At 39.2% G+C, this 27,759-nt stretch overlaps 1 protein-coding gene across 1 annotated transcript; it reads left to right on the forward strand.

Moving 5' to 3' along the window:
* The first annotated feature begins 17 nt into the window (after positions 1 to 17).
* Positions 18 to 27,669, forward strand: trpn1 (transient receptor potential cation channel, subfamily N, member 1). Its single transcript, XM_056741705.1, has 29 exons — positions 18 to 541; positions 1,176 to 1,277; positions 7,639 to 7,734; positions 8,717 to 8,830; positions 9,039 to 9,143; positions 9,639 to 9,737; positions 11,574 to 11,675; positions 13,324 to 13,425; positions 14,317 to 14,415; positions 14,584 to 14,784; positions 15,365 to 15,466; positions 15,692 to 15,790; positions 15,876 to 16,004; positions 16,085 to 16,213; positions 16,316 to 16,432; positions 17,126 to 17,224; positions 18,287 to 18,487; positions 18,583 to 18,681; positions 18,747 to 18,953; positions 19,043 to 19,144; positions 19,335 to 19,433; positions 19,637 to 19,804; positions 20,635 to 20,742; positions 20,816 to 21,013; positions 21,097 to 21,303; positions 23,462 to 23,919; positions 24,516 to 25,438; positions 25,512 to 25,662; positions 26,226 to 27,669. Exons 1-29 carry the CDS (start codon positions 344 to 346, stop codon positions 26,356 to 26,358), a joined length of 4,947 nt encoding a protein of 1,648 aa, XP_056597683.1. The 5' UTR covers positions 18 to 343; the 3' UTR covers positions 26,359 to 27,669.
* Positions 27,670 to 27,759: the final 90 nt, after the last annotated feature.

Raw genomic sequence — 27,759 nt, forward strand, 5'->3', positions numbered from 1 at the left:
TTGATTATTTCCTTCACCAGATGTGTTTTAAACGGCCACACGTTATGAAACACAAACGGCTCAGTGACTCTTCACAAAGTTCCCAGTTGAAGCGCTCGTGACGTAGATCTGGAGATCAGTCGAACCGTGCAGCAGAAGTCGCTGTTTACAGTCTTTTATCGTCATGTGCTGCTGTGAATGCTCTTTGTGGACTCCAGGGAGACTCTGAAGGAGGAGTTTACAAACTTTATCCCACCGCAGCAGCCGGAGGAGGCGTGAAGGAGGAGTTGTGTTCAGCCAGAGAGACGAGAGGAGGAATCCCGAACCCGTTATATCTGCACCTGAACACTGACAACACATCTGCATGAGTTATGACGCAGATTTGATTCCTGTGAAGTTCTGTTGTGTGGTGTTATACTGTATGATGTGTGAAAGCTCTTGTGTGGGGTCCGGGACCCCTCAGCGTCTGATGCTTCTGGCCCTCAGAGGAGACTGGATCCCACTGGAGCAGAAGATCAAAACTTTAGATAAAGGAGATCCAGAGGTCCTGCAGAATGATGAGGTGAGAGACATCTTCCATAAATGCACATTTATATTAGTTTTCTTTTTTAAACTATTTGTTTGTTTAGGATGTTATTGTATTTTAATTGTTCAACAAACGATGCTGGATTTCTCACAAAAACACATTTAACTCTACAGAGATTTTTTTGCAATGACTTGCAGCTGGTGATTTTAGTTGATGTATTAAAATGTACACAAAATTGTGATAGTTTAGTAGCGTTTCATCCAACAGTCGACGTCTGATAAGCAGAAAGTCACCAAATACTTCATTCATTCTTCATTCAATTAGAATGTGTGATGTTTTGTTATGTGGTGCTATTTTTCTGACAAATAAATCCCACTTCAATTTATTATATTTTGTAATGTCATGACATTTTAAGATGCAAGAGGGATTTTTTTCATTTGAATTGTCATTTTCGGCTCTCAAATGCACTCAAAATAAATCTGAAACAGTGCCAGACGTCTGTCATCAGTGTTGTGAATATTTTTGGCGTCTGGATGTTCCTGGTGTTCAGTGTCTGTATTGATTATCCTCTGGTGTAAAGTCGCACACTTTAAATCTCTGCAAGCGCACATCTGAATCGTTTCTTACTGCTGTGAATTATTGACTTTGCTCATTATTTATTCCGTCCCAGGACTCGGGTTTGAACCTCCTGATGGTGGCGGTGCGAGAGAGTCGTCTGTCTATCGTTGACAGGTTACTGGAACTGGGCGTCAATCTGAATGACAAAACGAAGGTATGGAGTCTCCTGCAGTCTTCAAATACTGAAGAAAACACTCCCGACATGAGCCGCCACACAGATGTTGTTCATTAGAAACACACAATTAACTCTTCTTATTAAAATGGTTCTATGGTTTAGCAGTTCATTAAAAATATATTTGAATATCATGTTTTAATCTGCAGTTTTATTTAAGTATTACAATACAATTGTACACGTGTCAAATGTGTTTATGCACCTGAGTGAGTTTGTGATTTCAAAAACCTTCAATGCTTAAAATTACTGTCAAGAGAAATATAAATTATGTTTACGTAGGCTTTTATTAGATTTTTTTATTGCATTGCCAGCAATGCAATGTAGCATATATAGCATAATGAAAGCAATATAGTCATGGTAAACAGCCTGTTTTAAAAGTATCCCAGCATGCACCACATGGGGTTGATTGAGAGAATGAACAGAGTGAACTATATTGTTTTTTGTAACATGTTGGAAATATTTATAGTAAAGATTAAGTAAGTGTGTCCAAACGTTTAATGAGTAGTATGTCAATGGCAATATCCGCTGTGAGTTTAATAACACACGGTCAGTTACGCCTCACACACACACACATACACACACAGCTGGTGAATAATTGTCTCTCTGTGGGTGTTTATAAGCTCAACACACATCAACAGTCAGTAGCGGCTCAGATCTGACAGGGTGGATTGGAAAATAAAAGGCGGAGAGGTGACAGAACGTTTGGAAAAGGTTTTTTCGTGTTGGAGTGAGTGGGCGAGAAGATTTTAATTCAAACCTTCAACACTTTCTGACTCTCCAACATCTGCTGCTCTTAAGAAAACCTCATCGCTTTATAATTTTGGGATATTTATTGAATTCAGTAAGAGTAGGCTGTCAAGAGTAAGGTTTTAGACTCACAATCCATTAAAGATGTTTTCAGAAAAATCTAATTTTACCCAATGTACTGTCTTAATATAATAAATGTACATTATTACTTTATAGATTGGAATCAGAAAGAAGAAACCACACTCTCTTTTTAAAGTAAAGGTGCCTTAAAAGATTCTTGGATGCCATAGAAGAACCTTTTTTGTTTCATATAGAACCTTTAACAGCCAAAGAGCCTTTCTGATTCACAAAAGGTTCTTTGCGGTGAAAAAAGGTTCTTCAGATTATAAAAAGGTATGAAAGATACGGTTCTTTGACTGAAGGGTGTTTATGTTTAAGAGCGCACCCAGGAAAGTCTGAGAGCGCTCGAACACTGAGCATCCAGAAATAGTTATTTTAGAAGTTAACGTCGCTCCTCTCAGCATCATTTCTGTCTGCAGCTCAAACAGTTAAATTCTGAGCGTTTGAGGTTTGTTGAGCTTTAAAAAGAACCACTAATTATACGAGTTGCAGAAGAAGAAAAATAGACGTAATGAATTACTACAAATGTCAGTTGTAATGTGTGCATCAATCTCAATTCAGACGGGACGTCTGTTTGGCTGTAACGTTGTTTCCACTCCGTGTGATTTTTGGATGTGTTTTATGGCTGCTGCTGTGATTTATTTTCCATTCTTTGATTTCACGAAGGTCATCAGTGATTTTCTCCATCCATCACATCTGAATGAAGAGTGCGTGTCTGTGCATGTTTAGATTCTGTCACACACAAGAGATTTTCCTTCGGCCCAGAGTTGCGTTTAGTCGGATTGTTCTTCAAGTCTTTATTTCAAGCACCTTCGCTATCTGGAGGATTGTCTGGACCTGTGGTTATCAATCAAAACCAGTAACCAGTAGTAAGACATGTGCGGTAGTTAAATGAAAAGCACATTTGGTCTAGAATTCCTGACTGTAATATCTTCTGTGCGTCTTCAGAGGTGTCTGGATTGTTCTTGCTGGCGTGTTCACTGACACGGGAGAGAACGGGTGTGTCGAGGGCTTTGGGTCGCCCTTGGGTGTCTGTTATGGAAGCATATGTGGTGCAATATTCAAAATGGCAATGCAATATTCAAAATGGCAATGCAATATTCAAAATGGCAATGCAGTATTCAAAATGGCAATGCAATATATGTTGTGCAATATTCAAAATGGCAATGCAATATTCAAAATGGCAATGCAATATTCAAAATGGCAATGCAGTATTCAAAATGGCAATGCAATATTCAAAATGGCAATGCAATATTCAAAATGGCAATGCAATATTCAAAATGGCAATGCAGTATTCAAAATGGCAATGCAATATATGTTGTGCAATATTCAAAATGGCAATGCAATATTCAAAATGGCAATGCAATATTCAAAATGGCAATGCAGTATTCAAAATGGCATTGCAATATTCAAAATGGCAATGCAATATTCAAAATGGCAATGCAATATTCAAAATGGCAATGCAGTATTCAAAATGGCAATGCAATATTCAAAATGGCAATGCAATATTCAAAATGGCAATGCAATATTCAAAATGGCAATGCAATATTCAAAATGGCAATGCAATATTCAAAATGGCAATGCAATATTCAAAATGGCAATGTATTTCTGGTCCGTGTACTTTTGCGTCCATTCGTTTTTCTTTTTTTAACAACTATATAAAAAACAAAAAATGTGCTTTTCTTTATATTTGTTTTCAAGTTAATGGAGAGATTAACCACAAACAAAGTACATTTTCTTATTTAAAATTATTTTATAAATGAAAATCAAATTATTGGTATACAACTATTTATTCAGTTTTACAAAAATGCAATTTTTTAAATAATTATTGTCTAACTTCTGGATATTTAATGTAATGTATATGCAATTTGTGTTAGTTGCACTACGGATAGTTCGGGATCATGGCTTCAAAAATCTAAATCTTCTAACAGTCCTCGCCGAACAACCTCGTCCAACACCAATTTGAGACAGATGCTCAGCAACGTCCTTGTGTGTGTGATGTTTTAAAATCATGTCTGTACGGTTCCAGAGACATGGTGCTTCGCATTCAATGGTGCGGGAAAAAATATTTCCGGGTCACTAATTTGGCCTCAGAAAACTAGTACAATTCGCTTTTATTCGATATTAATTTGTGTATTTTATAAATGTAAAGTAAGGTGCAAAAAGTCATAAACAAAAATCTGAAAATAAGTCAATATACATTTTTTTCGTAGAATGTTCTGAATACAGTTCTAATTCAAAATTTTGAATGTAACTTTTTTTGCTTAAAATACAACAACCGTTTATATTTTATTTTTATCGTCATGGTTAAAAAAAGAAAAACGAATGGACGCAAAAGTACACGGACCCATTTTGAATATTGCATTGCCATTTTGAATATTGCATTGCCATTTTGAATACTGCATTGCCATTTTGAATATTGCATTGCCATTTTGAATATTGCATTGCCATTTTGAATATTGCATTGCCATTTTGAATATTGCATTGCCATTTTGAATATTGCATTGCCATTTTGAATATTGCATTGCCATTTTGAATATTGCATTGCCATTTTGAATATTGCATTGCCATTTTGAATATTGCATTGCCATTTTGAATACTGCATTGCCATTTTGAATATTGCATTGCCATTTTGAATATTGCATTGCCATTTTGAATATTGCACAACATATATTGCATTGCCATTTTGAATACTGCATTGCCATTTTGAATATTGCACAACATATATTGCATTGCCATTTTGAATACTGCATTGCCATTTTGAATATTGCATTGCCATTTTGAATATTGCATTGCCATTTTGAATATTGCATTGCCATTTTGAATATTGCACCACATATGCTTCCATAGTCTGTGGCATGATGTCTGTGGTTTAAATCAGAGATTCTTTTCACAGGAAAATATCAGATCCAGCACAGTATTAAAAACTAAAAACTAGTTTACGTGTACATGTGTTCATTAAGCAGACACTTTTATCCAAAGCAACAAATCAGAGCGCATTTGACATCGTGCATGTCTCCACTTTCTTGTCCAGATTTTAGTTTATGCAGATCTGTCATTGATGTACAGTATGCTTTGAAATTTGTTTTCCTACAGCACGTGGCCGTCCTCCTGTTTAAGCAGCTGCGTTCTCTTAACTGAATGAAGCTTTATACAGTAATATTGTTCTTAAAAGGTGTTTCATGATCAGCCCACCATCTGACGTAGATTTGTGGGGATGTTGTTACATGAGGTGTTTCAGGCAGGTCTGGGTTAGCATCGCTTTTACATAGAATGCATCTTTTGTTCCCACACTTTCATTTTTGCAATTTCACGTGTCTAATACATGCATGGGCAACATATAACACACCAAAGACACAGAAAAACACGTGTTCATGCCATATGACCCCTTTTTAAGAACCATCTCTTTCTTACTGTGGCATAATATGAAGAAACTTTTCTCACCACAAAGAACCTTTGGTGAAACAGAATGGTTCTTCAGATGTTAAAGGTTCTTAATGGAACCAAAATGTCATCAAGGAAAATTTTCAAGCACCATTTTTAAGACTGTAGAAGCACCATGTTTGTCTAAATGGTTCCATAAGCAACCTTTACCCTCCGAGGAACCTTTCTGTGTCACAAAATGTTATTTGTTGTGAAAACCGGATCTTTTTTATGGAAATGGTTCTTTGAGGGACCAAAGATGTCACAGCATGCCAAAGCTGCAGACTCTTTACATCACACGTAATGATCCGTCAAAACAGTTTTACGAAAAACAAAACTCAAAAGTTTTGCGAAATGATTTGAAATGAAAGGAATGTCTTCAGGGTTGCCCTGTGCATGACTGCAGGCCTGGAGGATTCCCAAACTCTTAAATAAGTGACAGTGATTTTATAAAAGCCACGTCTGTGTTTTACACCAGTTTCTAAGCCCAAACCACACTTGCTTGTGTTTGTGTTGGCATGGAAACCCTCCAGGAATTCTGCCTGGTTTGTCTTCACTATTAAGAAGTGTTTCACACGGGACTTCACTTCATTACTTGTTGCTTTATGTGCGTTTATGTTGGCGTTTCAGACGGCCGTGTAGAATGTAATGATGCTCACGGATTGTTTTAAACATAAAACATAAACATTTCCAATTCCATAAATGACGGGACAATAAACCCAAATTCATCAATGACATGGAGTCATTTAGCAGACGCTTTAATCCAAATGAGTTAAACAATGGAAGCAATTGGAACAACATTAGGACAACAAAAAACATTGGTGCAGTAAAGCTGTTCTCATATAGCCCAGCACAGTTTACAAAACAAAGGATTTTTTTAAGGACATAAAGAGTAGAAAAGAAATCAGGTGTTGACGGAAGACATGTGTTTTCAGGTGATCTTAAAGATGGCCACAGAATCTGCTCATCATCAAATGTCTCATTTAAGAGTTCAGAAGAGAGATTAGAAATCTGGTGTTGTCCTGTAACCTGTGGTGATCCCGCTGGTCATTCACTCGAACCTTTGAATTGATGTTGTGTCTGAGAGTCCTCAGATAACCTCTCACTGTCTCACACACCGCTGAAAGAAGACGAAGCCAATGAGCTTGGGGTTGAAAAAACTGCTTCCTGTTATGCAACAATTTGTGTTGACACCATCTGTCAGATTTGATATTTAGGATGTTCTTATCAAGTTAAAATTTTGATTAGTATTATGAAGCCCTAAAACCAGCTGTCCTTAACCCATCCCTCAATACTCAAAGAAATCTAGAGGTTTTGCATTATTTAGTTCATTGTGCATGTTTGTTTTTTGTCAAAACCATAATTTACTACACACAAATTATTTGACACATTTTTACTTATTCCATTCTTTCTTTCTCTACAGAATATATAAGTTATTTTATTATCTACAGTCTGTATGCTATAGTGTACAATTGGCCTGTGATCATTCCAAAAATTTTCATTTACAGTGTTTGGGCGTAACTAGTTACTGAGTCATTAGTTACTGTAATTGAATTACTTTTCCCTTGAAATGTAAAGTAAGGGATTACTCTATTTTTTCTGTCATTTAATTACAGTTATAAATTAAACTAAATACTTTGTGTGATATCAAAATTCAAATTCTATCTTTAAAATAAATGCTTTAATGTATAATTCTCACATTTGTAATAGTTTGGTCAGTTAATAAGAATAATTTATGTAGTTCTATATGATTTATTTGAATGAATTGAGACTCGTTTCATGTCTTTTCTTGAATCACTGAACTAATCAAGGTTGATGTAGGATATAGAAAGTAATCAGTAATGAGTAATTAAACACTTTTTGGAGAGAATCATTTGTACAGTAATCTAATTACATTATTGAATACGTAATTAGTAACTAGTAATGAACTACTTTTTAAGAGTAACTTACTCAACACTGTCGAATACACTCTACACATAAACATCTGAGATCAAAATGGTGTCAGTGTGAAGTGTTGTGATGTTTTTGTGTTGATTGTGGTGTTGTCGTTCAGGATGGACGATCTGTGTTACACGTGGCGGCTGCTCACTCCAAAGACGAGATTGTCAAAGTCCTGGCGAGAAAAACTGATCCTAATTTAGCAGGAGGGGTAAGATTCTCAACATTCTCTCCATGACTGACGGATCATGTGTTTGTGTTTAGTTCTGCTGTGAAACTGAATGCATTTGTAAGTAGGATCAAATTCTATTTCTAGGTCGATTTTCTATCATTTTCTATGTAAACAAAACGATTTTGTGGTGATTCAGTTCTTAACGTCATTAAATAATGTGATGGTTATTATTCACTGACAGGAAACACTCGCTAATATCTGTGTTGATCATCATGACTATGCCCACGAGAGTCATGATGATCAACACAAATATAAGCATGTGTTTCCTGTTCCAACAGGAAGTGGATGTGTCTGTTCAAGAATTCCCGGCTGATGATGTTTATGCCTGTAAGATTGTGTTTACAGTTAGTTCTTGACCCTTTATTGTACATTGTGGTAATTTCGAGGGTTCTTTAAAAGGTTTCTGTTATTAAAGTACATTAGCATCAGTCTTTACCTAAGAATTGATGTCTGGCAATTGGTTTACGTCTCGTTTTCAAACCCTCTGAGAATAAAAACTAACAGTGTAGATAGCTGTGAATCTTAACTTGCGTTATGATTGGACTTCGTCCACTAATTCTAATGTAATAAAAATACAAATACTTTTTTATTTACTAGCTAGATGCCGCATTGGCCACTTTGCTCCGCTGCGTTACGTCAGTAGCGTCGCCATATTGGTGAGGGCAACAGTGAACTAAAAGCTCACTGAACACAATGGTAGAGCTGTGCTTTTTCTGCGATATTATGATTACTCTGCCATCACGTTTACATTTCTTAACATATTTCAGTGGTTTATGATTTACGTAAAGAGTACAACTTACCATGTCTCTTGTAAAGTTGATATTCTTGTGATTGAGATGGTTCCCCGTGTCTTCATATAACCACAAACACTTGAGCTGTCAAATGATCTCGGCAATGAAAGTCATGTGTATTTACACATAATGTACCGTATGAGAACAATCTCTGAATGTTGTTCTTGTAGGTCAGTGGTCAGTTGCCTCTGCATTACGCAGCCTCTCGACCCACCGGAGGACTTGGAGTCGTACAAACATTGCTGAAATACAGCAGCAAAGATGCTCGAGTCACACCAGACAAGGTACAGATGCTCAGTTTCATTTGATGATTCAATAAAAATGCTTTCATGAGCCGAGCACAAAACCTTGTTTATCACAATTAAAGGAGGAAAACACACACAACAAAACTTTAACATTTGTGCGTGTTTGTGAGTCATCATCAGTCTGACGTATATTGATGAGATCAGATGATCTGAGTGTCAGTTTTTCTGCTGTCTCTTCTGGGTTCAGGAAGGCCGTCTCCCGCTGCTGCTGGCTGTCCAGGCCGGGAATGTTGCGATTACACGGGAACTTCTCTCCAGCCAATCAGAGCCGCAGCTCAGAGCCGTCAAATCAGTAAGAGTCTGATCTTACACACCTGAAGATGATAATGATGTAAATCAGTGAAGGAGAGTTGTTTTGGGTTTGAGGATGTGAAGTGTATTTAATATGACACTGAAACGCTCTTTGTGCAGCTCACAGATGTGTTCTCAATTATCTTTAAAGTGATTTAAGATGAAATCACATAGAAATGTTCTCTGGAAATGAAACAACAATGCTTCAGTTTTGCCGTCCGAGTGATTTTCACGTAATATCGGTGTGAATACACAACAGTGTGGGATGTAAACAACTTATCTCTAATCTCTCTAAAAGCATAGTTTACATTGTTAACGTCTTCAAATAGCAGTTTAATCTGTTAAAGGTGTAGTTTGTTTTCTTCAAGTGATAGTGGGAATGACATGAGGATGAGGAAAGGATGAGCTCAGGTGATTGGCAGTTGTTTTGGAAGAATATCTTCTGACGATTTGATGAAGTTCTCTTTGTACTCTGATGGTTGAATTGCGTTTCCAGGGAAACGGAGACACGGTTCTTCACATCTGCTGCAGACGGAAAGACGTGGAGACGGCCAAAGTCCTGGTGGAGTTCGGTGCGCAAACGGACCGTCAGAATGTAGGAGGCAGTGCAGAGACGCACAAACACACACACACACACACCAACAAGATCAATATATTCACACAAGCACACAAACAAACACACACACCAACAACATCAATATATTCACACAAGCACACACACATGTATGTTTTACTATCTCTATGGGGACAGTCCATAGCTGTAATGAGTTGTATACTGTACCAACTGTATATTTATCCCCTAATCCTAAAGATTGTAGAAAAGTTTTTTGTATTTATAGATTTTCAAAAATTATCGCTCTGTACATTTTATAAGTTTTTGTGCCCGTGGGGTCCTCAGTTTTGGTCCCCACAGTGACACGAGTCCCCATGAGCTGGTGTACATTCAGGTTTAGATCCCCCCACACACACACACACACACACACTCACACAAACAACATCAACATATTCACACATACACTAACACAGGTTTAAAAGAAAAAGGAAACTTTGTTATTGGAGTATTAATAACACAAAGTCAGCAAATGAAAACTACTGTAACGAACACAGAAGAGCTGTCACACATGAGTCTGGACACACACAACAGTGACATTGACTTGATGGACATTACAGAGGCTCTTTAGAGAGACACCAGATACGCTGTGTGTTAATGGTCTTTGATCCGGAACAATCATGAGTCTGATCAACATTGTGATAATGATCCCTCTACAGCTAATGACTGATGTCTTGACTCACATCCTCTCTGTCCTGAGATCAGACGAGAAACATCTCACTGTCCACGAGCATCTCGTTCACACCGAAATCTGCAATCCATCTGAATCATACACATCATAAACCAGCTCACCAAGTTTTTGATTCAACTTAAAATGAGAAATTCAGCTCAATGAACGTTGACAAGAAATAATTGCATGAGCGTTTCCTCTTGCGGTGGAATGAAGAGATTGTGGTGATTCCTGCGGTCATTAAAACATTTCTTCTGGGAATGACTGTCTTACTGTAAAACTGTCCAGAGATCATCTTATCAGAGCTCTCAATAACTCTTTAATCCTGTGATTCAATGGAGTCTCAATGGGATAAAAACCTTGGATTACTTATTGTGTTCTTAGTGCTTATAAAACCTCCGGCTCGTGAATATTTAGGAACTGTCAGTATATTTATTCATATTTTCGTCACAGAAATAAGTTGGCGGAGTTGAGACACGGTTTATTTCACGTGAAAACACACAACAACTCTTTTGATAGGTCAATCCTGACCGTTTGTTAACATTCAAATGACAGTTGTGATTGCTTCCCAAACAATCCGGAACTTTCCGAAGCTTGTGTGAGGTTTGGAAAGAACCGGAGGAAGAGAGTGACGGGCTGCTTTCAAACTTTTATTAGAAATTATTTACACATGACCGGAAAGTAAATGCGTATCGGTCTGCTTGCGGTGATGTATTTATTTATTTATTTACATTGTGCCGTGTGGATTTCATTGAACATTTTGTGTTGCCCCCATTGTGTTTCTCTCCATCATGGTGGCGGAAGTGGAAGTGGCTTTAGATTAAAAGTGAAGAAGCACTTTAATAGATTGTGTTTCAGACGGGTTCATCAGTTATTCATCATTCACCAGACGCCTCAGATTCATTAGTGAGCATTAGAGCGCTCGTCACACACACACACACACACACAAACTACGAGTCACCGAATGGACACAAAGAAAATCCTTTAAAGTTTGCCAATATAAACAATGCCAGTCAGTGTTGTGCTACTGTATGAAACATAAACATTATGTGACATGTGGATTTTCATTTCTTTGAGAAGTTGTCAACTCAACTTGACAGGGTGACATTGATCTAATTACCCAGCATGCCGTGCTTGTTTACTCTGTGCAGAATGAATGGCAGACGCCTCTTCACATCGCTGCTCTGGAAGGAGATGAGAACATGCTGAAGTTTTTATATCACTGCAAAGCCAATCCCAACATCTTAGACAAGGTGAGAGAGAGAGATTTATTATTTATTTTGATAAACTCTTTATTTACACACATTTATTTCACCAATTATCTACGTACTAAAGAGTGAAAGAAAAAAAGAAGAGAAAACATATTAATAAATAAAAATAAGCTCTTTTGCTAAAGCAAGTTTTTCATCAACAATAGAGCAGAATGCATTTTCGCAGCACCATTCACATTCAAAAACATTAATATTGTTCATTAACTTATAGAAATTAAAGCTAATAAGAATTCTTGATTTCACCATGTTTTTAAAATGAATACAACGACTTGTTCACATTTTATCTTCTCCTATATTTCTTCTTGTGATATAAACACAAGATATTTTGTTCCAGGAATAGGAAGAAGTGGCAAACTTTTAATAAAATAAACAAACAACAAATCAAAAGTAAAGGGCCGACAGCTCCCTCACGGTCGTCTGCCGGCCACACAAACATAATAAAACCTAATGTCAAGTCCAGGGGTCTCATTTCTCAACAGTGCCTTTGCTCAGATGTGTGCGTAGTGAGTGTGTAAGAATAGTTTCACGCAAAGTTTGGGATTTACCAATTTGTACCTATACGTAGAAATGTGCGAAAATATACGCACCCCTCTGAGCATGCTTACGCAGAAAACCTAGTGGTAGAACAGTGATACTACTAAAAGAAAGTGCCACTGTGTGTTTCCTTTGTTCATTTTTTGCAAATACTCAACTGGTAAATTCATAGTTCAAGCTAGACATTTGTATAATCGGTATGAGAAGCTACAAAAGACAGATGGGAAATCATTTGAAATGATTTATTATTTTTGCAAACCTTTTCTTGAAAGCACAATGTAAAAGACACTGTTAACAGAACAAGATATGAAAAAATAAATAAAAGAAAACACATTCAAACAAACTGAAAAAGAACAGATTTGCATATTAATCATTATTATAAAAATTATAAAAAAAATGTTTTAGATCTTATTGCTTTTCTATTACTGCATCGCTTTACCAAATAATAATAACATTGCAATTTCACCAAAAAAATAACTGCAAATTAGTTTTCTGTTCTGAACATTTTAATTTATGCAAGATAAATCTCCTATAAATAATTATGAAATGAACAATAAAAACCAAATTGAGCAAAGCATGGATTGCGCAATGAATGTGTTTTCAAAGACTGCTGTGATCACATTCACGTGATTTATAAATGAAGGTTTCATCACCATATATGGTTCATTGGGGGCGTTTCTGAATGCAAATGACCGTGAACGAGCGTGGCGCATCAGAACTTGAGGGATTAATGAACGATGATTACTCACTGGTGTGCGTAAGAACCGTGTACACACGTTTGATAAATACAGATTTTTTTATACTTTGACACATTCAAAATTTGATGAGGTCCTCTCTCGTCGTACACTCCTGTCGCTCGTCCTTTTATGCTTCCGATATCCTCCGTGAGAGATGCGAGACCGGTGCAACGCGCTCGCGTCACTGCCCTCGCATCGTTCCCACACGGCTCTCATCCTGCCTTGCTCGTTACAATCACATTTTCATTTCTGTTATGAATTGTAGATAAAATCAAACACAAAATCTTTATAGAAACTAAAAGGTTTATTGAGGAAATAGTTTAACACTGTGATTGTGTGTTTGTGTTGTGTGGTCTCAGATGGACAGATCTCCTCTGCACATCGCAGCCGAGCAGGGTCACACAAGCGTGGTGGAGATTCTCACCGAGAAGTTCAAGTCGTGTGTGTTAGCGAGAACCAAGGTGACTCATTTCTTCACATCCCAGAGGAAAACTGGACATGATGTTGGTTGGTTCTTTTCAAAGCTAAAGGAACTTTCATGAGTTCTCAGTTCGTCCTCCAGTTCTAAAATAGTTATTGAAGTATAAGTGTGTGTAGCTTTTTTTTGAAAATAAAACATAATAGCTGTTTTGTGAAAATCCTAAAGTCCCATTTAAAACTCCATGAGGAACAATGAAAATATTCAATCTCTTCTGGATTTTAGTTTACCTCAACGGCTCTGAGCGAGAGTTTTTTTTTCTAAACGTTAACCTGTAGTGATATTTTTTCGGTAGAAATGAATTAAATAGAGGTTTTCATTTGAAGAGTAAGGTTCCAAAATGAGATAACTCAACTTGTTTTGATTTAAGCCAGTACAACTAAAAGAATAACTGCAATAAAACACTAAAACATAATAAAAATCGTGATTTTAAATTATTTTTTATCTCATTTTGGAACCAAACTCTTCATTTGTTCGCCACTTTATCTCACTGTCTTATTTTGAAAGATTGAGAAGTTCATGAAATTTCTGAATGTCTGATGAGGTTTCTGATTTTCTTTCCGGCAACACTTTACAATAACATCCTATTAGTAAACAATCATAAACGCATTAGCAAACATTAGCAATTTTGTTTTTCAGCATTTATTTATCCTTGTTAATTTTTGTTCATGGTGCGTTACGTTTGATTTAATAATATATTGTTAAATGATGAAATTGACATGAGTTAATATGAATAAATTCTGTAGAACTGGAGTTCATTGTTTGTTCATGTTAGCTAATGCATTAACTCATTGAAAACAAAAAGCACATTATTGTAAATCTTTGCCTTTTTTTCTTTTGCATAAACATTTGAAACGAAACTCTTCTGGTGTAGGATGGAAATACTCTTTTGCACATCGCGTCTCAGTGCGGTCACCCGGGTACAGCCCTCGCTTTCCTGAGGAAGGGTGTTCCACTGCATATGCCAAACAAAGTAATGATCTTCCGTTTATCAATATTCTTATCATACAAACTGATTTGAGAGCGTATTTGTTTTATTTTCTTTATTAATTTGATTCATATTTTATTGCTTGGCTGTTTAAAAATGAAAGAGTTAGTTTCTGAATGCTGATTGGTCAGTACTGCGGTGTCCTTGCTTCAGTCAGGTGCGGTGTGTTTGCATGCGGCTGCTAAGAGAGGTCACACAGCTGTAGTGAAAGCTCTGCTCCAGAAGGGGGCGCGCGTGGACTCCTGCGCTAAGAGTGGTCAGACAGCCCTTCACATCGCCGTGGAGAACTGCAAACCTCTGGTGGTCCAGATGTTGCTGGGGTTCGGTGCACACATGCAGCTCAGAGGAGGAAAGGTTACTTGTTTATAACGATTATTTTGAATCATTACATTTTTATCCTCGTTAAATAAATACAAATAAAAATGATGAATATTCATCATTTGTGACCGTGGACAACAAAACCAGTCTTATGGGTCAATTGTTAGAAAAGGACAATATCTGGCTGAGATACAAAAGGTTAAAACTCAGGAATCTGAGAGTGCAAAAAAACTCAACTCAATGTGAACTTGTTTATCGGAGGCACTGTGACAGGACATCCACTCACAAAAATAAAGTTTTGATATATTTAAGGTAGGTCATTTACAAAATATTTTCATGGAAAATGATCTTCACTAAATATCCTAATTATTTTTGACATAAAAGAAGAATTGATCATTTTGACCCCAAAAATGTTTATTGTCTGTTACCAAAAATGTTCCCGTGCTACTTAAGACCGGTCTTGTGGTCCAGGGTCACATTGATGTTCTCCTTCTACTTTGCTATTGGAAGTGTTTTTAGCCTTACGTGTAATGTATACAGTATTTAAATGTGTTTTACAACATACAACTTGGTCCCACAATGCATTTGTGTTGTCCGTGTGATGTGTATATGAAAGGCTCAGGAGACTCCTCTGCACATCGCTGCGAGAGTGAAGGAGGGTGAAAGAGTGGCTGAGATGCTGCTGAAGAGCGGAGCCGATGTGAACGCAGAACAAGAGGTTCGCTTGAAGTTCAAAGCGTTATCAGTAACTATTTTTAAAAATCGATATTAATGAACGAAGGAAAGATATTTCGAGAAATGTCATGAAGTCAATGAGGTTCAGTGTGGTTTGATTATCAACATTCTTCGAAATATCTTCCTGAAGTAGAGGACAGGTTTGACATGAGGATGATGAGGTTTTATTTTGAGATCACTTAAACAGAATTCAATCGTTGTTTGTCAGAATGGAGAGACTGCGCTGCACGTCGCCGCCCGTCACGGATCTCTGCAGGTGATACGAGCGTTGATCCAGGAGGGAGGTGATGTCACCTGGACATCAAAGGTATTCATTGTTGAATGTGGTTTTGGGGGACAAACGCGGGTCTGTGTAAAACATATTAAATTGAAACGGCCATTGTTTGATACAGCTGGGTGAAAATCCTCTGCATGTGGCCGTGCGTCACTGTCATGCACATGTGGTGGAGGAGATTTTAAACTCTCTGAGCAATGAGAGGAGCCGGCAGGAGGCACAACTCTGCGTCCGTCAGGGTAATCAGGTCAGTCTCGCCAACGCATGACCACAAACACAACAGAGACAAACACCCAGCATGCTTTGCTCTGCGTGCTCCCCCTGCAGGACGGTGAGACGCCGCTTCATCTGGCAGCTGAACTCAAGAGAGACGCAGTTCATCAGACAGACGAGGACGTCGACATCATCAGGATCCTGATGGAGCATCACGCTGACGTCACCGCTGTTACGAAACGGGTGCGTGTGTTGTCCAATCACGTCCTTCGGATCGATGCACTACAGCTGACTGCTGATATTTTATATGTTTATGGATTATATATGATTGTCTGATTGTGTCAGAGTGGAGAAACACCTCTCCATTACAGTGCCAGGGTGGGAAATACGGCGGTACTTCAGGAGATGCTCAGTTACGTCCCCAGCAGTCAACTCCAGACGGCTGTTAATAAACACTCAAGGGTACTGAAATATATGAGATTTTATCACCTTGAATCATGTTTTTTATCTTGATAACACATTTGATGCAGACGGAAATGATCACTCACAACCTTTAAATGACTTGAGCAGCTCTGAGCAAAAGTTTAAGCCCAGACACACTTTGCTTCTCAGGTAAATGTATCTTGATTTAAGATGTTTTATTTATATTTGTACTGCAAATTAAGACAAAATACTGAGTAAGACTTTCATATTTTTCCTAGAGCTTTTTGCAGGATCACATATTCTGTATTAATATATTTTCTAATGATTATAACAAGAGTACACGCATCAAAACTACAGAAAAACACTGTAGGTGAATTTGAAGAAGTGTTCTCTTGTCGTTTTATTAAGCAGCTTCTGAGATGCTTTTTAAACAGATGTTCTGAGGTCATGTTTTTCTTGAGTCTTTTGTCAAAATCATCCGTTTCAAAAATATTTTATTAAATAATATTATTAATTAATAAAAGCAAGTAATATTGCACAAAATCCATTTCAGTCATTTAAGCAAACTCCTTCAAATCAAGAGGTGAAGCTCACTAAAGTGATCCTTAACCTTTACGGGTGGTGTAGTTTATCCTCAAAATATGAACGCTTCATGCATGTAAATACATAACAGATTTGCTGTACTTTTGAAACGTGAGCGTCACTTCATTCGTGTTCATGTGTTCTCTACAGAACGGCTGGTCTCCGCTGCTATTGGCCACAGAGCGAGGTCACACAGAGGTCGTGCGGCTTCTGCTCCAGAACAATGCCAGGGTGGATGTGTTTGATGAGGTCAGAGAGATGATTTTTAAAAGAACGTCTCATTTACAGCACGTTTCAATGACTCATTAGGATGTCCAGTGCAATACTCGCGCCCAGTATCAGCCCTGCATTATCGCCATTTTGGGGTGAAAATTTGCATATCAATCTGCCAAATAACCAAATTTTATTGGTAAAAGCTAATGGTTTATAATGGTGTTTTAATGGAAGCCATTAAAATTGGGTTTCAATTTTTTTTCAACAGGTGCCCCAACAGAAACCATTGCAGAAATTCCAATGGTTTACAATAAAATACCATTATGAAGAATAACTTTTTTCATTAAAAAACATTATAAAATTATTTTTGTAGTGTGTTTTGGGCATTATTCCAATTGGCTTTAACATCCCACAAATAGAATCCATCTCACACCAGTAGAACCATTCTAGTTTCCATTAAAACCAATACAAATCCCTTTAAAACCATTATAACTTCTAAAATGGTTTCTGTTGTTTATTTCAGCAGGGCATTTAATTTAATGGTTTTAAAGGGATTTGTATTGGTTTTTAATGGAAACTAGAATGGTTCTACTGGTGTGAGATGGAATCTATTGGTGGCATGTTTTTTTGTACAGGAACAATGCCCAAAACACACAAGAAAATGCATTTTGTAATGGTTTTAATGGAAAAAGCTATTGTTTATAATGGTATTTTAATGGAAACAAATTGAATTTCTGTAGTGGTTTCTATTAGGTTTCTATATTTTTTTTCAGCAGGGTTGCTAAAAAATAGAAACCATCACAGAAATTCATGTTTACCATTATAAACCATAAGCTTTACATTACAATGTTCCTTTTTGTAGTGTGGATTTGGTATTATTCCGAAAGGATTTAACATTATTACCATTAAGTCCATAAGTCAGCGCTACGTAAATTTGCCTCTTGGTATCTATACTCTTCGCTGATACTGTGATGTATACCATGGTACCACACAACACTGGTACTATTTTCAGAATGTCTCATAATCGTGTATTTTAGAGTTTAAAACAATACAATAATGTTCCTTGAATACAAATCTCATTTTTTCTTAATTCGACAGGAGGGGAAGGCGGCGATCCACCTGGCTGCAGAACAAGGTCATCAGGACATCGTCGACATCTTGCTATCCCATAAGGCCTTTGTCAACGCGAAGACCAAGCTGGGCCTGACGCCACTGCATCTAAGCGCTCAGAGCGGCTCGGCGCGACTCGTACGGTCGCTGGTGGAGACGCATCAGGCCAGCGTTGACGCTCTCTCTCTGGTAAGACCTCAGGAGCGATGTGGAGAGTCTTCAGATCTCTGAGATGTTCTTTTAGTCTGAGAACCCAGTCCTGTGTGTCTCCATCACTTCTGCAGAGAAAACAGACTCCTCTGCACCTAGCAGCCGACAGCGGGCAGCTGGACGTCTGCGGAAGCCTCCTACACCTGAACGCCGACGTCACCGCCACCGATATTGTGAGTTGAAAGAATGTGAGGTTTTAAAGGAAGGGATGAAAGCGTGAACCCATGTGTCGTTTCAGCACGGACAGACGCCTCTTCATCTGGCCGCCGAGAACGATCACTCGGAGGTGGTCAAGCTGTTTCTCAGACACAGACCCGAGTTGGCCACGCTGGCTAACATGGAGGGAGCGACGTGCGCTCACATCGCCGCGGCTCAGGGCAGCGCTGCCGTCATTAAAGAACTGCTGATGTTTAACCAGGGAGGACTGATCACTCTCAACCACAAGGTGTGACGTCACGCAACACCCCATCAGCCCTCAATAGGACACGACACATGCACACGTGTTTTACATCATGCCCTTTTTCCAACTCGCAGGCTAACGGTTTGTGTCCGCTGCATTTAGCTGCAGCTGGTGGTCATACGGAGGTTGTAAAAGTTCTTCTGGACGCTGGAGCGTCAGTCACAGAAGAAGACACGGCGAGTTGAAAACACACACAATGAACTGCTTTGTGTGGCAGTGATTTAGAGGAGCTAGAAACAAACGCACATCTGTGAACAACGTTCATGAAAGACAGAGAGAACAGGGCCACATGAGCTTTAATGTGAAATGAGGTAAGGAGCAGTGATATTTGCTCGTGTGAGTGACCTTTGACCCTGTGATCTTCAGGAAGGGATGACCGCAGTGCACTTGGCTGCTAAGAACGGACACACACACATTCTGGAGGTTCTGAAGTCCAGTGTTTCACTTAAGATACAAAGCTCCAAGGTGCTTCAGACTCAACAAATAATCTCACTTTCACTACATCAATTTCACTTTATTAATCCGTGTGTGTGTGCGTCTGTGTTTGTGTGTGTGTTTCTCTGTATATATGTGTTTGTGTTTCTCTGTGGGTGTGTCCGTGTGTGTGTCCATGTGTTTCTGTGTGCGTGTGCGTGTTTCTGTGTGTGTTCATGTGTGTGTGTGTGTAGACGGGGTTGACACCTCTGCACGTGGCAGCATGTTTCGGTCAGCTGGATTTTGTGAGAGAGATGCTGATTAAAGTTCCAGCTACCATCCGTAGTGAAGCTCCCGTCGCCAGCGGCAACAGCAACAGCAGCGGTCGCGATGACATGAAGAGACATCAGCCGCTAGCTGAGGTGATGACCTGACACCACAGTTGGCGTGACTAGTAACTGTAGTTTAATTACATTTCCTTATTTTTTTCTGATTTAATTATAGTTATTCTGGATGTAATTGAACTAAATACTGTGTAATGTATACAATACTGGAATTGACATTAAAATTCAAAGTCTAACTTTAAAATACATGCATTAATGTATCTTTCTCACATTTGTAATACTTTAGTCAGTTAATAAGAGTACATGAATATAGTCTTATATTTTAATACATTGATGTTTCTACTATTGTTAATATATTTTTTACATTAGTTTTAATATATGTTTTATATTTTTTATATTCAAATCTGCAGCGGAAAACATGAAGAGACCATTACAAACGGTCATTTAATCTGCATTTCTTGACTTTTATAGTATTGTGGTTATCGGAAAAATGAGAAAGACTGACGGCACAACAACACGCATAAACACTGTCATGAAATCAAGATCATCACATAGAAAATAAACACATGACTGTTGTGTAGCTTAAAAGCTAATCTGATCTTGTTTTCTTCGCCGTATTTGAGGTCCAGTTTTCATTTTCTGCAAATAAACGATTTTTATTTGAAAAAAAGTTTTTTATTTGAATTTTGGGAGAAATATTGTTAGTTGTTCACACAAGGAAACAAAAATGATTATTTAACCTAAACACAAACCTATAAATAGTCAATTCAGAACAACTGAAAATAATTCAATTCAAATAGTCTCGTCTGTATATCAGTCAACAGCAGTTTCAAGTCTTCAAATAAAGTATAGTGCTCATTCTGTACTAGTTCATCATGTTTGTGTGTATTGTGTTTGTGTGTGTTCAGTCAGGTTACACCCCCCTTCATCTGGCAGCCCGGTCGGGTCATGAGAATCTGGTCCGGTTGCTGTTGAATTCTCCTGGTGTTCAGGCAGATGTGGAAACAGATGTTCATGTAAGAGTCCTGCAGCATTCACCTGAGAGTTTGAGAGCGGATGTGAAGATGTGATGTGCTCGTGTGTTCCCAGGGCTCCACTCCTCTTCATCTGGCGGCTGAGAGCGGACACGCGGCTGTGGTGGGTCTCCTGCTCAGCCGCTCCGGATCTCTCCTGCACCTGACGGACAAACGCGGCTGCACCTGTCTGCACCTGGCGGCCGCACACGGCCACGTGGCCATGATCAGAGTCTTACTGGGTCAGGGAGCTGAAATCAATCACACCGATCAGGTCAGCGGTGAGACTGAGATCCAATGAGAAGAGAAAGATCTGGATTGTGTGACAGAATGAATGATGTGGTGGTGTTTTGTCAGAGAGGATGGACTCCGCTGCATTACGCTGCTAAAGCCGGTTGTCTGGAGGTGGTGTCGTTTCTGGTGGAGAGCGGAGCATCGGCGCGGGTGGAGTGTCGTGCCGGACGAACACCCCTTCAGTATGCTGCCCAAGAGAATCATGAAGACACGGTCATCTTCCTCCTGAGACCAGAGAAGAACATCCAGCGTCTGCTCGATGACAAGAAGGTTTACATTCACATATCACTGAAAAACACTCAAGTCTGTCACGTCAGGTTCATGTATTTAGAGGTTTTGAGACAATTCTTTATAAATGAGGAATAAATGGAGAAATCCTGGAGAGACACAAGTGTGAGTCAGGAGGAACAGATCTCCTCTCACACACCACAGCTGCACCATGAGACTTGACTGATAGTCAGTGAGTTAATGTTTATGAGGCACAAGTACTTTTTAAAGATTAACTGAGAGCAGTTAGGAATATTTTGTTTTAAATTGACGTTTGTTTACAATAATCATGTTTGTGTGTAGTTTCTGTGTGTGTTTTTGTTTCTGTGATGTTTTGTCTAGTGTGTATTGATTCCTGTGTTTGTGTCTGCAGTTTGTTCTTATTTTAGTGATGTTCTGTCTGTAGTTTGTGTTTGATCTGATGGTGTGTGTGTTGATCTGATGCTGTGTGTGGTTTCGTGTGTTGATCTGATGCTGTTTGTGTAGTTTGTGTGTTTGATCTGATGCTGTGTGTTGTTTGGTGTGTAGTTTGTGTTTGATCTGATGGTGTGTGTGTTGATCTGATCCTGTGTGTTGTTTGGTGTGTAGTTTGTGTTTGATCTGATGGTGTGTGTGTTGATCTGATCCTGTGTGTTGTTTGGTGTGTAGTTTGTGTTTGATCTGATGGTGTGTGTTGATCTGATCCTGTGTGTTGTTTGGTGTGTAGTTTGTGTTTGATCTGATGGTGTGTGTGTGTTGATCTGATCCTGTGTGTTGTTTGGTGTGTAGTTTGTGTGTTGATCTGATGCTGTTTGTCTAGTTTGTGTGTTGATCTGATGCTGTGTGTTGTTTGGTGTGTAGTTTGTGTGTTGATCTGATGCTGTTTGTGTAGTTTGTGTGTTGATCTGATGCTGTGTGTTGTTTGGTGTGTAGTTTGTGTTTGATCTGATGGTGTGTGTGTTGATCTGATCCTGTGTGTTGTTTGGTGTGTAGTTTGTGTTTGATCTGATGGTGTGTGTGTTGATCTGATCCTGTGTGTTGTTTGGTGTGTAGTTTGTGTTTGATCTGATGGTGTGTGTGTTGATCTGATCCTGTGTGTTGTTTGGTGTGTAGTTTGTGTTTGATCTGATGGTGTGTGTGTTGATCTGATCCTGTGTGTTGTTTGGTGTGTAGTTTGTGTGTTGATCTGATGCTGTTTGTCTAGTTTGTGTGTTGATCTGATGCTGTGTGTTGTTTGGTGTGTAGTTTGTGTGTTGATCTGATGCTGTTTGTTGTTTGGTGTGTAGTTTGTGTTTGATCTGATGGTGTGTGTGTTGATCTGATCCTGTGTGTTGTTTGGTGTGTAGTTTGTGTTTGATCTGATGGTGTGTATGTTGATCTGATCCTGTGTGTTGTTTGGTGTGTAGTTTGTGTTTGATCTGATGGTGTGTGTGTTGATCTGATCCTGTGTGTTGTTTGGTGTGTAGTTTGTGTGTTGATCTGATGCTGTTTGTCTAGTTTGTGTGTTGATCTGATGCTGTGTGTTGTTTGGTGTGTAGTTTGTGTGTTGATCTGATGCTGTTTGTGTAGTTTGTGTGTTGATCTGATGCTGTGTGTTGTTTGGTGTGTAGTTTGTGTTTGATCTGATGGTGTGTGTGTTGATCTGATCCTGTGTGTTGTTTGGTGTGTAGTTTGTGTTTGATCTGATGGTGTGTGTGTTGATCTGATCCTGTGTGTTGTTTGGTGTGTAGTTTGTGTTTGATCTGATGGTGTGTGTGTTGATCTGATCCTGTGTGTTGTTTGGTGTGTAGTTTGTGTTTGATCTGATGGTGTGTGTGTTGATCTGATCCTGTGTGTTGTTTGGTGTGTAGTTTGTGTTTGATCTGATGGTGTGTGTGTTGATCTGATCCTGTGTGTTGTTTGGTGTGTAGTTTGTGTTTGATCTGATGGTGTGTGTGTTGATCTGATCCTGTGTGTTGTTTGGTGTGTAGTTTGTGTTTGATCTGATGGTGTGTGTGTTGATCTGATCCTGTGTGTTGTTTGGTGTGTAGTTTGTGTTTGATCTGATGGTGTGTGTGTTGATCTGATCCTGTGTGTTGTTTGGTGTGTAGTTTGTGTTTGATCTGATGGTGTGTGTGTGTAGTTTGTGTTTGATCTGATGGTGTGTGTGTTGATCTGATCCTGTGTGTTGTTTGGTGTGTAGTTTGTGTTTGATCTGATGGTGTGCGGGAGGATGAATGATAACGTGGCTCTGGAGCAGTGTGTTCTTCACTCGTGCGCTCCTCTGGATACGGCGGTGCGTCTGTCTCGAGCTCTGACTCTGGCCGCTCTCAGAGAGAAGGAACGCTCTGTTGATCTGCACGCGGCCGCTCATCACTGTGAGCTCATGGCCTCTGACCTCCTGACGTTAGCAGCATCAGCCGGAGGTCAGGGTGCAGGTCCCATCATCAGAGCCGTGGATCACAGAGGTGCCAGCGTGTTGGACTGTCTGATCGAGTGCCGTCAGAAGACGGTGGTGTCTCATCCGGCCGTACAGAAGTGTCTGACAGACGTGTGGTACGGTGGCCTGCAGTGGGACTCGTGGAAGATCCCGCTGTTGTTTTTCTCTTTGTTATTCTGTCCTCCTCTGTGGCTCGCCCTCTCACTGCCTCTCAGACACAGGTGACAACTTTCACATTTACTTCTTTACCTTTCTAATGACATTTTCTGTTTAAAATAACACATGTATTTTTACTAAAAACGTCCATATTTGAGAAATGATATTAAAGACGTCAAACCTCTGAAATGACACCAATAAAAGTGTGGCCATGATATAGTGACATAGTATATTATAAATGTTATATTTGAGTTTCTTTAACATGACTTCTGGGATAATTTTAGACTGCTTTTTTGTTCAAAGTAATTTATTGTAAGTTTTATGATAGTTTATTCATATTTTGAAATGGATTTTAATTGACTTTTTTTAATAATTCAGCAATTTTGTTACATAATTTGGTAATAAATGAATTTTGTTTCACTTTTAGGTTTTGTTCATTTTTTGATGAATTTAGAGTTAAAACATTTCAACTTATTTCAGTTTATTGCTTCTTCATCTTCTTATTTAAATTCCATACATTGTGTTTTCAGATCATAATTAGACCTATATTTCAGATTAGATTGTGGTTATCAGAGATGTTTTTCTGCAGACATTCTGGTCGCTGTGTTCCAGATGTGAGAATGAACTGCGTTATATTTTGTTGTTGTTTATCTCCACACAGTTTCAACACCATCCCGATCGTGAAGTTCATGAGTCATCTAGTGTCGCACGTCTTTCTGTTGGCTCTCTTCATCCTGACCATCGTGTATCCTCGCTTGAGTCCTCGCTCTCAGTCCCCTCTGATCCCCGGCTGGTCTGAATGTCTTCTGCTCCTCTGGCTGTGTGGCCTGCTGGTGTCCGAGCTGACGTTCCCCGGCGAGCGAGGCGGTTTAGCGTGGATCCGTCTGCCACTGCTGGGCTTCTCTGCCGCCGCTCTCCTCTGTCACCTCCTCGCCGTCTTAACTCAGCTGTGGCATCCGGCTCATGAATTTCACCAGCACTGCCTGTTCGCCCGGAACGTTCTCCTGGCGGTCGCCATGACACTGGGCTTCATACAGCTTCTGGAGTTCCTGACGTTCCATCATCTGTTCGGCCCGTGGGCCATAATCATCCGAGACCTGTTAAAGGATCTGTGCCGCTTCGCCGTCATCCTGGTGCTGTTTCACACGGCCTTCACGCTGAGTCTGACGGCTTTATATCAACCTCTGTATCCTCAAAGCAGCCCTCAGGACAACAGCAGCGCCAATGCCACTGACGTCGCCGTGCCCGGCCCTTTAAATATGTCCTTTCTGCTCTTCTTCGCTTTGTTCGGCCTGACCGAGCTGGATAAGATTCCGGTCGTGGAGCGTTCGCCTCCCGCCGCGGCCGTGTTGGCTAAAATGTTTTTTGGCGTGTACCTGCTGTTGACCTTCATCGTGCTGATCAATCTTCTCATAGCCATGATGAGCGACACCTACCAGCGCATCCAGGCCCAGTCCGACACCGAGTGGAAGTTCGGTCGTGCCGTTCTCATCCGAGATATGTGCCACAAGTCTGGAATTCCCTCTCCGTTCAATCTCTTCACCAACCTCTTCTATTACATGAAGATCATCTGCAAACGTGGAGGTGAGACGTCGCTTCATATTGATGGTGTTTTATTATAGGACGTGGTGTGTTTAAGTGTGTTTGCGTTGTGCAGGTCAGATGTGCTCTTCTGATGATCATGATGTGATGCATGAGGATGAAGACGCTGAAGGTTTGTCCAGCTCACGATCTCTAGATCTTCTGGCTCAGACGTCAGTCAGTTGGGTGAGAGGGAACAAAAGATCACAGATCCTCCCCGACGGCAAGTACACACACACACACAAACACACACATACACTTCTGTCAGCTGTCTATGTGAGCAATTCATTTAATGTAAATCTGACAAACATGTTTTTGATCAAACACTCCGTTTCCCATAAATCTTTGAGGAACAGATTCAAATTCTGCGGATGTAAATGAATCTCAGTACATGTTTTGAACAGCAGAGGCCGCTGTGTTTACTGCAAACGTGGAAGATGTGGATATGCAGATATTTATTTATTGTGAAAAAACTTAGTTTGTTTACATTAGAGACTTTTGTATTATTCAAATTTGTTTTGAAATTGCAGTTTAGTTTAGTTATTTGACATAAAATATATATTTTTAAATATATTTATCCTGAAAGCACACCAACTCATGGAGACTTGTGTCACCGTCGGAACCTTGATTGAAGTCCACACAAATTTTACATTACGTAATTTTTTAAAAATCTAAAAATCTTTAGGTTTAGGGGATAAAATATACAGTTTGTACTGTATAAAAATAATTTTGCCTATGGACCATGCCCAGTCAGAGTTAATAAACCAGACGTGTGTGTGTGCGCAGGCAGTCAGGTCATGATCTCCAGATCTGGAGGACAGCTGCGTGTGGAGAACGTTGTTGATTGGCCGATGATCGTCCAGCAGTTTTTAGCCCAGCGCAGACAGAGGGACAGATCGTCTCCGGATGAATCTTCAGTTTGAGAAACCATCTGCACTGTCTCATCTCTATCACCTGAGCCCAGATCTGATCTTTCTGTTTGATAAAACATTATAACAACGGTTACGGTGATGAAAGATGGAGCCACATTTAATCCAGATCATCATACTGACATACAAGAGGAACTAGAATGTTTGAGATGTCTGCGAAGAATCCAAATGCATTGTGTAGACAATGTGTTCTGCTCACATTTATCAATGTTGAGGATCATTTCTGGACTTTATCACTTATTACACATATTATTAATTGTGTGTGTGTGTGTGTGTGTATACATGTTTGTGTGATGTCATACACCTGCGTCTAGACGAAAATGTCCCTTTTCATAAATTGCATACTAAGGGCCATTCACACTGTGCAAAACCAGCTCGCAACGCTCGCCACGCCTCTGAATTATTCTGATTGGTCCACTGCTGTGGAACTGACATTGATGCCTGTTAAATTTGGAATTCTTTTCATTTCCAACGTCTCATAAACGCGGCGCTCATGTGTGAGGCGCTGCAAAGGACGCGAGTGAAACGGTAATGCATGTCCGTCACACGCGTGTTTACATAGAAAAACAATGGTGTTCTGTGTGAATGACCCCTTACAGTTTGAACAGATTGAGACAAAGTATTTTGTCACCAGCTCATACATCAGCATGTTCTATATAGTATGCAAACTACGTCAACCATGTTTTCATTGTCACGCTGTGTTGGTTCGAATATGATGATGTGTTTACAACCCGCAAAAATAATTCACTGTTGTTAGAGAAGAACAATTGAATCACAAGGAAAACATTTTACAGATCACTAACGGCGAAGTCCAGACTGACAATCTGGGCAACATCTGAGCAAAAGTCTTATATTGTATTTTAGACTTAACATGTATTAAAAGAACGGCCAACCCTGCTGTTATCTGGCCTTTTAATGTAGTTGTTATATGGAACTAGATGAATTTGTAGTTTTCTCTCAAGTTAGAAGTTGAACTTAGTGGCGTTGTGTCGAGTTTTGTCATTGTGACTTTACTGAAACACAACTGTATTAAACCACTCAAGCACTGCCCAGAGATTGTGTTACACTATTGTTATTCATTTTGTGCTGTTTTATTCATGGTGCCATGAGTGTTAATGAAATATATATCTCTGTTTTTTATTTGAACTTTTTTAAGTTTATTTCTGTCTACATGTAAAGGACACACATGGTAAACTGTACAAACCGTTCATTCATCTCTTTATGACCACAAACAGCACGTGTAGAGAAATGATAGAACAGTCATGAATTCAGTTTTTTCTTAAATAAAAAGCATTTGTTGTGTTAGTCAAAAACATTCATTCGTTTTTATTGCTGTGTTCATAAGAATTGAGAGCTGCTGTACAGTTCACTTTTAGATATTTTTAACTGTAAAAA

Source organism: Triplophysa dalaica, chromosome 25, assembly GCF_015846415.1.
Source record: "Triplophysa dalaica isolate WHDGS20190420 chromosome 25, ASM1584641v1, whole genome shotgun sequence".
Classification (NCBI taxonomy): domain Eukaryota; kingdom Metazoa; phylum Chordata; class Actinopteri; order Cypriniformes; family Nemacheilidae; genus Triplophysa; species Triplophysa dalaica.

Excerpts from the sequence above, each read along its gene's own strand:
- trpn1 (XM_056741705.1), top strand. The coding sequence starts at position 344 with ATGAGTTATGACGCAGATTTGATTCCTGTGAAGTTCTGTTGTGTGGTG. Across the intron at positions 14,416-14,583 it reads CACTGCATATGCCAAACAAA|TCAGGTGCGGTGTGTTTGCA; the intron begins GTAATGATCTTC and ends TCCTTGCTTCAG. Across the intron at positions 18,488-18,582 it reads GCGTTGACGCTCTCTCTCTG|AGAAAACAGACTCCTCTGCA; the intron begins GTAAGACCTCAG and ends TCACTTCTGCAG.